General features: G+C 48.7%; 1 protein-coding gene across 1 annotated transcript; it reads right to left on the reverse strand.

Annotated features, from left to right (window-relative positions):
• Positions 1-96: 96 nt before the first annotated feature.
• nacad (NAC alpha domain containing) lies at positions 97-12138 on the reverse strand (the record flags this gene model as incomplete). Its single annotated transcript, XM_079748722.1, has 12 exons — positions 97-111; positions 492-614; positions 710-847; positions 1344-1490; positions 1598-1666; positions 1782-1870; positions 2676-2918; positions 5027-5951; positions 6795-7342; positions 7745-8720; positions 8898-9268; positions 12054-12138. The coding sequence occupies 12 exons, from the start codon at positions 12136-12138 to the stop codon at positions 97-99; spliced, it is 3729 nt and encodes a 1242-aa protein (XP_079604848.1).
• Positions 12139-12889: the final 751 nt, after the last annotated feature.

Consider the following 12889-nt stretch of genomic DNA (forward strand, 5'->3'; position numbering starts at 1 on the left):
GTACTAAGGATGCAACATAGCAGCGATACAGGGGGAGTGGCGTTAGGCTTAAGTAGGGGGAGAGGGGGGCTTCAGGACCCCCACTATCCTACCCACTCACATGGTCAATTCCTGCAGAAAGAAGAAACAAAGAGACATAAATGAGGGTAAATTGATATACATCAAAAACAATAAAGGTAGTATACAAAATACTTAAAGTGGGGTGAGCAAATGTAGTTCATCAGAAGAATGCTGCTTCAGAATGACTGGCATCCTGATGCCCGATCATGGCCCGATGTATCATGGGCCAAGCATGAGGGCACAAATAGAAATCCCATGAGTCACTGCTGCCCCCTGGTGGACCTTGCTCAGTACTACAGACTGAATATGCATCATTTGTCAGATGTCCTTTATCAATGCCCTCCTCTGAGTCTCCTCTGAATCATTGTTGTTTTTCGGTGTCTAACATCATCTCTTCCTCCTCTCCTCCCCCTCTGCTCCTCCCTCCTCACCATGATAGCGTTGACAATGTCGTTGTTGTTGTGTTTCAGGGCGCGCACGGCCTTGGCCCGCGACACGTTGGCCTGAGCCATGACTAGCTCGATGTCCCGCTGCTCCAGGCCTCCAGCGTCCACCTGAACACAGAAGAGCACCGGTCAGACCCTCAAAAGAATAGGAGCAAACGGGATGCAAGGCTGAGACCCTGTGGGGCCAATGAGGGGCTCCCTACTTCCTCCTCCTCTTCCTCCTCACTCTCCTCCTTGATGGTCACGCTGGGTGGGGCGGGGGGGGCTAGCGGGGAGGAGGACACAGGTACCTTGAACTTCTCAGCAGCAGCTTTGTGGACCTGCTGGGACAGGTCCTCAATCTGGACCAGAGGACAGACAGACCACCGGGATTATTCACGTATGGACAGACAGACAGAGAGAAAGAGCAGAAAGACTGACAGACAGGCCGACGAAGCGCTAGACAGACAGACAGACAGACAGACAGACAGACAGAGAGAGCGACAGAGACAGACAGACAGACAGAGAGAAGGAAAGAGAGAGAGACAGAAAGACAGAGAGAAAGAGACTGAAAGACAGACAGGGAGAAAGAGCAGAAAGACAGACTGAAAGACAGGCAGAGAGAGAGAGATATTGAGATAAACAGACAGACATACAGGAAGATGAACAGATAGAAAGCCAGAGAGAGTGAGAGAAAGAGAGAGAGAGAGAGAGAGAGAGAGAGGGAAAGAGAGACAGACAGACAGACAGACAGACAGACAGACAGACAGACAGAAAGGCAGAGAGAGAGAGATATTGAGGTAAACAGACAGACATACAGGAAGATGAACCGACAGACATGCAGACAGACAGCCAAACCTTGGCTTCTCCAAATACGATGTAGATGTCAGAGGCCGGGCTTTTGAACACGTCTGGTCTGCTGATGACAAACAGGATGCTCTTTGACTTCCTGATGGTGATCCTGGTCACACCGTGAACTGGCTTCAAACCCAGCTTGGACATGGCCTGACAGCCAGGAAAAGGAGAAGTACAGAGACAGTGAGCGGGTCCTATTGTCAGCATCAGAGCAGGAATATGCACTTTGTTCGTGGGTCTTCCTCTAGTGGACAAACCTTGCGGGCCTTCTTCTCACTGCGACTCTGTTTGGGTCTGTTTAGCCCTTCGTCGATGGGGGACATGGACTGAAACACACAGATAAGAACACACTTCAGGCCAACACAGTGCTCCCAGAGCCCGGAGCTGAGCCTAGGATGGTGATGGGGGACATAGTAGAGCAGGCTGGTGGGTCAGACTGACCTGGGGCTGTGAGGGTCTGCATGGTGTCGTCTCTGGACCCTCCAGCTCTGGCACCGAGCCTTCAGTCTCTGAGTCATTACAGGAGCCCACTATAGTGCACGGCACGCACAGATACAAAGACACACACATACACACACACACACACACACACACACACACACACACACACACACACAGGCACACACACATACACACATGTGCACACACACACACACACGAATACGGGCACACACACATACATAAACATGCGCACGCATACACACACACACACAGACACGCAGACACACACACCAAGGCACACCCACATATACACACATGCGCAGGCACATACACCCACACACACACACACAGGCACACACACAGACACATGCACACAAATATACAAACACGCACACATGCAGGCTCACACGTGTACACACACACACACGCACACACCAGGTTCACGCGTGTACACATAAACACATAGACATACATACACAGACACATGTGCACATGAAAACAGACACACACATCCAGACACACAATGTAAGAACATCAACATCTACTATGTCCAGGTCTACGTTTATGCCAGTCCACACAGCGCAGATAGAATACATGTATTTCCATGTCCATGTTCAATCTTCAAGGACCCACAAGGAATTTGTAGGCTAAGATGATGAGAGTTATTGTCTTGTGGACCATTTGAGCAACATGACGCATAGCTTCCAAGCAGTTTACTAGCACTGTCTAGTTAACATGTGAAACAAGTCATGAAGGTTTAATAAGGCAGTGACATGCACACTTTGTCCATGGTAAGAGTTATTTAAAGGGGGGGGGGGGGGGGGGGGGGGGGAGAAAGATGAAACTAGGACACTATTCTGTCCCAGAGGAGGTCACCTTAATATAACTACTCACAATTATTTTTGAAGGACTGGAGGATTTCTTCTGAAAACTTGTGTCGGCTGCTGATTGGACAGCAAGGCTGTCTGTCTGTAATCAACTGTTGAGAAAAGGGCTGAATTTCCATGTGGTTGGATGATTCACACTCTTTATGCATTGAACTATGCCGGCTTCCGGCAGTCCCTCTGGCCTGGATTCTGTGATCTTGAGGAAGAGCTACGTCCTCTTCACTGTCTGTGTCCATAACAAGACGGGAACCTAGCAGAATGGTTGAAGAAAGCTCAGTATAACATCAAAGAATTACTTGGCCTATCATGGGCATATAGAAATCTTCTACAAACATACACTGCTGATATTTCCAAATCGAGGATGAGATAACTCCTGGTACATCTTCATACCCCCCTACAATAAATCAGATTATGTTAATCTGAAGAGATGTATTCTCCATTTAAATGAACAAGCACTACTAAAAATACAATCTAAACTACTCCAGGCCTTCACAGCAAAAATACAAGCACTTGGCAGTGTTGAGCAGTGTTAATAATAATAATAATAATAATAATAATAATAATAATAATAATAATAATAATAATAAAAAAGAAAATCATACTGAATTGATGAAAAGTCACATCACTGCATTGTGTAATACAATTCTGTTATTGAATCCGATATTGAACCCATTGAAAAAAACACAGCAACAATAATTAGACAACCTTTCTCTTAGCGTTGTACGTGGAATGTACCTCTGTATGTGTCTCTTTCATTCCAAGGCACAGCACGCCTGGCCAGGTGACCGGGCAGAGCAGCCCCCTCAGAATGGGGTGGAGGGCCGGTTTGAGAAGGCAGAAAGAACTCCTTCTGATCCTGATATCCACACGGAGACTGTTGGGTTGGCTTGGACAGACTGGGAGGCGAAAGAGCAACAGAAGAAGGGGCAGCAGAGACACTGGGACTGCTAGATGTTGTTGGTGTGGAATGGCTGTGCTTTTGAAGGTTGTTGTTCTTGTTATTTTTGTTGTAAATAATTGGAGGAGGGCAAGAAGAGGGTGGGTTAACCCCGGTGTTACTGACAGGAATTTGATCTCTGTTCTGAGTGAATAAGGGGAGGCCGTGATGGGACTCCTGGGTGCTGAGTTCATCTTCTGGATGCAAGGAGCTGCATGGCCGATGGGAGGAAGAGAGAGGTGATGGTGAAGAAGAGAGACGGCTGGAAGAGGATGTGAGCGCACGAGTGGGAGAGCCGCTAGTGTTATTTTCATTAATATCCTTGGGGCTTCCTCTCGGTAATGGCCTGTTATCAAGCACTTCCTGTTTCTGCATTGAGTGGTTCCTTGATGCTAAATCATAGAGTTGGTCTTGGGCACACATGGGAGATATGCTCTTTCCAAGGCTAAAAATGCACTCATCAGGACTAGAGCTGGAAGGGTCTGTTCTGTTCTGATTCCCTTCAGCTTCAACTTTTCCAGGTACTGTCTGCTTTTTGTCCGATGCCATGGACATCTTGTTTTGCTTACGTCCTTTCTTAGATTCAGAATGAGCAAGCCCCCCTGTTTGGCCCCCAGCTGCTGAGGTTGCTGAAACACCACACTCCGGTGGAACAAGACTGGCCTGGGAGCATGTGTCTGCATGTGTGGCTGGCTGGGATGCTTTGTGTTTGCCCTGCCTCCCTTTTTGACCTTTCTTGGTGTTGACAGGTGGATCAGCACAGGGCTCGTGATGGGTGTTACATGGAGAGGCCTCGAAATCTTCTGGGGAAACATTCCCATTGTCCTTCTCTTTATTCACTGCCCTCTGTTGGCTTTTTCTTTTCTGTTTCTCCATTTCATTCTTTGTCTTGTTTTTCTCCATTTTCTCCACATCTTTGCTTGTATTTTCACACTCCCTTTTCTCCTCAATCGCCTCTTTCTCCCCCTCTAGCTCATTCTTCCTTTCTTTCTCTCCATTTTTGGCTTCCACCTTATCTCTCTCTCCTGATGTACAGACACAAGTCTCCCCATCTTCAAAGGCATTTTGAGTCTTTGGTTGGCTGATATCACTGGAAGTCAAACAACTGACATCTACTTCTCTTTGGCCTTCCAACTGTAGTTTCATTATCACTGGATTCAACAGAGGCCTTATATTTTCCTCCTCATTCTTTCCCAAAACTGAAGCAGTTTCTTGACAACTCTTAGCAGGTTTTGATTGATTTAATTTTGGTTTGGAAGTGAAGGAACCAAAGGATCCTCCAATAAGAGAAAGGGCGATATCAATCTCCTTAGAGGCTGAGGGGGCCACTGTATTATTTTGGCGTCTAGAGTTGATCAGTTCTGGTGAACTGGGCAGTTGGCCCCCAATAGACACGTCAGAACCCAGTGCAGAAATGTTACAGGGACTATCACAACCATCCTCCGTTTCAGATAGGTTTAAAAAGCTGTCAATTGGCTTTCTGTTCATGTGCGTTTCATTTGGTGTTGGCATTTCATTGAGTGGAATATTTGAAGTGGACTCAGTCACACTGACACTCGTGTTCAGAGGCCTTAATTCCTCTGACAAGGCATTCAAAGTCCCACTAACTGGCATATCTAAGGAATTGAAAGCCGATGTGTTGCCCTGATCTTGTGCATCTTTGTTTTTTCCTCCATCGACTGGGTTTAGATTACTGACATTATCATCCAGGAATCTGGAGCTGCCATCCTCTCCACCCCCTGCCTCTGATATCTCTTCGATGGATCTCCAGTGTGACAAATTTGATTCAGGGGCTCCCTCACCTATGAGCTCCACATCTGCCATCCCCTCTCTCTTCCACAAAGCACTGTTGTTTTCTTTATCTCCTTCACCATCATTCTCATTTTCTCCAGAGTCAATGTCGGGTAGGTCGGGTGCCGTGGCCATCTGTGTACTCTGTCCTTCTATGTTGCACATGAGCAGGCTCTCTGCCTCTTCTAGCTCATAGCTCTTCCCCAGAGAAAGAGAGAGTGACCCCACAACTCCAAAGGCCCCGAGTGTCGCCCCGGGTCCTAGTCCCAGACCTAACCTCAGCCCCATGCAGTCGGAACCCCATGCCACAGCTGCAGAGTCCATCACCCTTGCTGAGGTGGTCTCTGAGTTCTCTCTCTTGGGCGAGATGGCAAGCGGTGTGTGTGGAGAACCATGAGCTCCTGTGCCACCCTCCTCAGCACTCAGCGTGTTCTCCCTCAGGTTCTCCTGGGCCGAGTCACAGGGGCAGGGGTTCAGGACCAGGTTGTCCAGTGGATCTGAAACAACCTCTGAGCAGGCAGATATGGGGATGTTACTGGGGTTAGGAATTGGGTCCTTGGGATAGGAGAGAAGAGGGACACCCTTATTCAAGTCATTGGTGGCGGCGGTCGGCGACCCTGTTTTCACAGAAAGGCTAGTTCCCTCCAAGCTTTCTGAGGGTGTGAGCTTCAGACTCACACCCTCAGCTAAAGCATTTCCATTTTGTTGGTCAAGCTCAAGCTCCCCATGCTCCGTCTGCACGATGGGTACACTTATGGCTATTACTGCCCTAACAGACGTAGGACTTTTCTGAGTCTCTGATTTGGATGACAAAGGTCTTGCTATCCCGGCAGATTGTTTGCTTTTACACTGAGAATGTCGAGGCTTGATAAGCAATTTAAACGAGTCTCCCTCGAGTTCATCTGTGGGCTCCTCCTCGGACATACCACTTCTCTTCTGGTCCCTCTCTTCCCTAATGTGTTCATGCAGTGATTGCTCTTTTATCTCTGTAACAGTTGCTTCTGGTCTGATTTCCAGAGCCAGAATTCGATAGGGTTGCTCTGCTGTATTCTTTTGAACTGTGACCGAAGGGCAGGAAATAGTTTGAAAACAAACATTAGCAGAATTAGAAGCAGCTTCATGACGTAAAGCGCAATCGACAGGAGGGTTGGCAACAGGGGTGGAACCACAGACATCTTTAGGCTGGCTAAGGGAGTCTGACAGCCCAGACGAGATCTCCATGTCACTCTCACTTCCAATTGGGCTGTGAGAAGATGGTGGATGATCAGGGACAGGTTCAGAGCTATGGGGTGGTTCCATGTGATGAGATAGTTTGGGGCAAATTTGTCCCTCCAAGGGCTCAGCTTGAACATTGACAGACTGTTGCCCAGCTTCTGGTTGCAAGTTAATGCAGTTTACTGCATCTAAACATCTGGGCTCGGGTGACTGTGCATGCCTCTCTGTACTGTACAGGCGCTCATCCTCCTCGCCGTTGTATGAAGCAGAATCTAATGAGTCATCTGTGTCATCTGGATAACAAAATGACTCATCCAGGCCCTCGTTGATGGATGTCTCCGATAACGAATGAAGGAAAGAAGCAGATGTGTCTTCCTCTGTTGGATCCTCCACTGCTTTACCATCACACTCCTCTTCAGCCACATCCACGTCATCTTCCTCCTCTGCCAACTTCTCCTCTACCTTAGCCTCAGCAGCCTCTTCCTCTTCATAATAATCGTCATCGTCGTCCACATCTTCAACATCAGCTTCATCCTCGCCAGCAGCATAAGCATCCACATCCTTTTCTTCATCGTCTTTTTTCACTTCATCTACTTCAGTCTCCTCTACTGTTGGGAAGAGGGTGATTTCCATGGAGTCAGCCTGGAAGATAAGGCTTGTGTGAAGAGGGAAAGACAGCAGTGAGGCCGGAATCATCCTGTCCTCATCGGACTCATCATTAGTGTAGGCTCCTGGGAAGAGCATAGAAGAATTGGATTCAATGTCACCAAAGGCCTCGAGAAGGGGAGCGCTGTGGCTGATACTAGCAGAGGAAGGGGTTGCGGTATCTGTGTCAGTGCCCAAGACATCGGAGGCTTGCTCTAGTTGCCTGACCCTCTCCATGGTTAACTGCTCTATGTATGAATAATGTTCGTCTGACCCACAGGCCTCTAGTTGCAGCTCAAGGCCTTCCTGGGGTAGGGTAGCTGGGTACTCCGCACATCTCACATGAGCATCTTCCAGCAGACAGAGCAATCCTTCCGAGCTGACTACATCCTCTTGGGAGTCGCTGCTCCGCCCACTACTGCTCCTGCGAGGAGAAATGTCCTCCCCCATCCAATGGCTGTGAGAAACCACTGAATGGACCTCCTCACCTCTCCCCACATCCTCCTCCTCCAGAATAACCGTGTCTGATAACCGAGAACTCCTACCAAAAATCTCAGATGTGTACAAGCAGAAGGCTTCTCCTCTCTCGTGCTCCTGCTCCCGCTCGGCGCGTCCTCGTGAGCGCTCCTCCCCGGCCTCATCGCCGATCTCTGACAGGGAGCTCACAAAGCAGGCGGGGGCCTCCGAGGCCTCCTCGGTGAACAGGAGGTTGGGAGAAGGGGACGTGGAGGAGGTGTAGGAGGAGGTCCAGCTACCTCCTTCTGCTGTGACGTAGGAGCCAGAGGGAGAGGTGAGAGGTGAGCACAACTCCTCACTGTCTGAGGGGGAGCCAGGGGAGAGGGGGTAGACAGGAGAGCCGGGGTAAGAGTGGTGCTTCAAGTTGGAGTGGCGGGCGGTTGCCTTGATGGGAGTGGAGGGGGCAGTGTAGTAAGGGTCAGGGTCAAGGAACGTGGGCACACCAACTCTTAGTGGGTCAACAATATAAGCTGGCTCAGAAAAGGACAACACCACTGGATAGGCAAGCTCAGGAAAAGAGGCGGAAGGCACTTCATTCTGAGAGGGGGTGCATCCCTCCCCTGGGTTGTCTATCAAAATGTCACCGGCTGTGACGAATTCTGCGGATGAGGAGGGAGCAGGTATGAGGGTTTTGAGGAGAGGGGAAGGGAATGAGTTTGGAGGTTGCTCTGGCCCTTTTCGCTGAGCCTCCCCTCTCGTTGGGCTCTGGCGTTGACTCTCTTTCTTTGCAGTCTCCATTTGGGTGTCTTGCAGTGTCATTGGGGTGATCTGAGGGGCTGCAGCATCTGGGACTCCAGGCAGGGGTATAGCTTGTGAACTAGACGGCCCCTTAATTTTCCCTTTCTGAATCTCAGACGTCTTGAGCAAGGTCTCCTGGCCCATTACCACCCTTGTGACCATGGTATCTGGCTCCTTGTAGTCACTTTCCACCTCAGAGCCAGTCAGAACCTGGGAGCAGGTCAAAAACAAGATGTTGAAGTAAAATATCCTTCTGACATATAAACAGAATAAATCTCACAAAGCCTATTGATAAGATATGATAAGAGAGACAAGTCCAAACACACAAACACACAAGAGAATGCATGTATCTACCTCTTTCTCCTCCTCTCACACTCACACACACACCTTGATTCTTTCCATCTTCCCAGGTATGTGGCGGCCGCAGGGCCCATGACCCCCCAGCCTCCCGGAGAGTCTGGCTTTGTTGCTGTGGCGATAGTCAGAGCCCTCCGGCTGGGGTCGTAGGGTCACAGAGTGACTGGGAGTGGCACGAAGTAGACGTGGCCCAAAAGGGGAGTCGCACACTGGGAGTGGCTTCTGAGGAGTGCTTGGAAACGGGCTTGAACCACTGTCGCTAGGGGTGGAGACACTATCGCTAGGAGTGGAGCCACTGTCGCTAGGGGTGGAGCCACTGTCGCTAGGGGTGGAGCCACTGTCGCTAGGGGTGGAGCCACTGTCGCTAGGCATGGAGTCAGTGGAGGGATGTCTCGTCATGTCTGAAAAACAACACATGTTGCACAATCACATGTTAACACATACTGTACTAACCCATGTGCCAACGTTAGATGGTTTTCAACCATTACCCTAAACCTACTTCAGAGTGCCCTAGTGTTTCTTTTCTTTTATATATAAAACCTGGTAAGAAAAGTCCCCAAAGTATAACTGATCAACAGATCCATTAAATACTAGTGTTGCGGGCTGTTTGACACACAAATAATAAATTATTAACAGAAAGGGTAAAAAGTGTATTTTTGAATTATATGGGTATTGTTTTCTAATCATTGGCTATAAACAATTTAGTGACCTCCATTGTTACTGTATAGTCAGATTGCCTTAAAGTGATCTCAATAAACCGAGCTGGAAAGCTAGCTTAACCACACACACACACACACACACACACACACACACACACACACACACACACACACACACACACACACACACACACACACACACACACACACACACACACACACACACAGAGAAGCAGCCGGGTCAGCCGATAGTAATTGTTTGGTACTAGCTGATGCTTGCATCTACAGGCCAGGATGGAGTCAGAAAGAGGAAAGCAGAAAGAAAGGAGGGAGGAAAGGGAGGAAAGGGACGTTGAGGCTAATTATCTTTAATGGAACCAAGACATAAGACCAGAAGAGATCCGGTGAGGGCTCTCTGGAAGAGATCAAGGCGGGTTACAGTACATTAGTCCATTAGTAAGTGATAACTTGATTCCTGGCAGAGCCATATTTGTGTGTGTGTGCGCGTGCTTGTGTGTTTGTTTCTGTATGTGTGCGTGGGTGTGTGTGTTTGTGTGCAAAGTCATACCTTAAATAATATTAAGGAAACACATACACACACAAAATAATCTATCAGTTATTGCATTGACCTCCATCTCCAGAAGATAATGAAACAGTAAATTAAAGTGCATATTGTATATAGATACATAGATAAAACCTAAGACTCTAGTGGGACTGACAATGAAAACAGCCTCTTAACAGCAAATCAATAACAAAATTACATAATATATACAACGTACATATCTTGGGAAGGACTGTGCCATTTTTCAAACACAATATCAAAACAACCCAATGCCCTCATCCCTGCTACCGCGTTGCACTGCAAGCAAGCTACCACGCACATCTCATCTCGAGTGACACTATTACTACGTTGTGGAATAACTGCATAATTCATATTGCAGGTCTCCTCTCCCTCTCTCTTTAGTTTAGTATATCTCCTCTGGGAGAACATGGGACGTGACATTAAGCGTCAGGGCAGCCATAGCAGAGAGAGCGAGAAAGAGAGAGAGAGCTAGATAGAGCGAAACAGGCCGCAGTGAGCTGCTAGGTGCAGGCTCGGACTGCGTCACAGAGGCTGCTGCTCTGGCCTGTCCTGCCCCAACAGAGAGCCTCTATCTCAGCCTCGTTCCCACAGAGGACAGCCGGGTGAACGTACTCTGTATTCTCTTTGTCTCTTTCCACCTCTCATGTTCTTTCCTTTCATCACATACTACACCATGCTGGTGCCAGAAGCAGGCAGCGGACACACAAATCCAACCCATAATAGTCTTTCCACAGAAACCCATCAACACAGTGCCAGAATTACAATACAACTTGGTACGAAACAGTCTACCATGGGGAAAATGAGGAAGAATATTAATGTGCCTAATAGATTGTTCCAAGTTATCCCGGTTTTGTAGGAAGACAAATGTTAGATACACTCCTTAATTCAGCATATATTATTGTTATTAATTATTATTTTATTATTAGTAGTAGTAGTATTAACAGGCAACCTGCCTGATCTTCTCATTCCCATCAACCCTCATCGCATTTCACAGAAACCACAACTAGAAGCACAGCAATCCTTCAACAAGCAGCAGTCACGACGGTGGTTCAGTGTATGGAACAAGTGTGTGTGTGTGTGTGTGTGTGTGTGTGCGTTTGTTTATCTGTGTTTCAGCTCTGTGCTGTGTCATGTTCCTGATGAGGTGGATGGAAGAGGGAGGATCCAGCCCGGATGGGGAGGGGGGAGGAGCAGGAGGAGTGGGGGTGGGGGCCGTGGCGGAGGATAAGGATGGAACCGGTCAGGGGGTTGGTGTGTCGGGGAAGGGGAAAGAGTGTGGAGGAGGGGGGAAGGGGAATTGTAGAGCTTGGACTGGGTGAGAGAGAGAGAGAGAGAGAGAGAGAGAGAGAGAGAGAGAGAGAGAGAGAATCTGAGTCGTTTGGAGTTCTGGCTTGTCGTAAGAGAAGAGGAGCACTTCTTTAGTGATAATTTGGTTTGACAGCCATGAACAGAAAAGCTTTCCAGCTAGCGGCTGAGTGCTGAGGCTTAAAAGGGCTACTTGGAACTGTGTGAGAGAAGGAAAGACAGAGAGAGAGAGAGAGAGTGTGTGTACGGGGGGGGGGGGGGGGTGGTCACAGCATGCAGTTTAGTGAGGACAACATACAGCTGAATCATGGTTCCCCTCCCATGTCAGCGCAGTGGGCGACATGACCTACTTCGACAGCATGTCCCCTGTTCTGGCGCAGTCTCCCACATGGATTAAACATTTTAATAACCTTGCCTTCTCCCCTCTGCCCGAACCATCCCCATCCTCCTATCCCACAGTGCTAGCGCTCAGTGGAACTCTATCTCTCTCCCCGCTAATCTGCTCCTACATCAACACTGCATCTCTAACCTTCGCTCCTCCTCTCTCGCTCTCCCTACATCGTATCATGAACCTCTGCCTCTCCTGCCCTCTCTTCCACCACACACACACACACACACACACACACACACACGTCCTACCTGGTCCAGGGAGTCGTGTGGCCTCGTCCCCCTGCTCCTGGTGCCTCGCTGCGGGAAGAGATCGCTCAGTGCTCTCCCCCGGCATGCTCCCTCTCCGGCTCTGATGCAATAATAAACCACACAGGCAGAACAGCCAAGGTGAACAGGGAGGGAGGGAGGGAGTGATGGAGGAAATGAGAGAGAGAGAGTGATAGAGAGAGAAAGCGAGCAGGGACCTGAATGCTCAGCCACTTCACTCTTTCCGGCAGCACGTGTCTGACTTCATGGCTGTGTGAACAGAAAACGATGGCGAGAGAGAGAGACGAAGAGAAGAGAGAGAGAGGGGGAAGACAAAGATAGAGAGAGAAAGAGAGACAGAGAGAGAGAGAGGGAGGGAGGGGGTGACTGTGTTGCTGCCTTGGTTGTATTTATTCTGTGAGCGGTTGATGATGAGGGGGGGTGTTTAACATTGGCACAATACTCTTCTCTTTATGTTTGTGTATAGAATCTGAGAAAACAGCAGCATTTCCTCTCATCACAAATTACTGCTTCTACACCCTCCCCTCCTGCATTCACATCTCTATCTCTCCCTCCTCCCAACCCTTTCTCAGAGTGCTAGGCTATGACTGGATCCTGAGGGATGATGTCAGCAGATTTGCGCTGTGCTCAGTGCTGCTCCCCCGGCCCCTAACAGAGGGCAGCGGTACTACGACGGAGAAAGATGATCTGAGATGGTAAAATGGAGCCGAGAGCAAAAACAAAGCATGAGTGTTTAACCTCAAGCAAGTAAAACACAATTATTTAAAAATAGAAGCAGAGCCATAAGGTAAAGAGCTAGAGAGGGTTCTATATAGCTA

Source organism: Pollachius pollachius, assembly GCF_949987615.1.
Source record: "Pollachius pollachius genome assembly, chromosome: 1".
Taxonomy (NCBI): domain Eukaryota; kingdom Metazoa; phylum Chordata; class Actinopteri; order Gadiformes; family Gadidae; genus Pollachius; species Pollachius pollachius.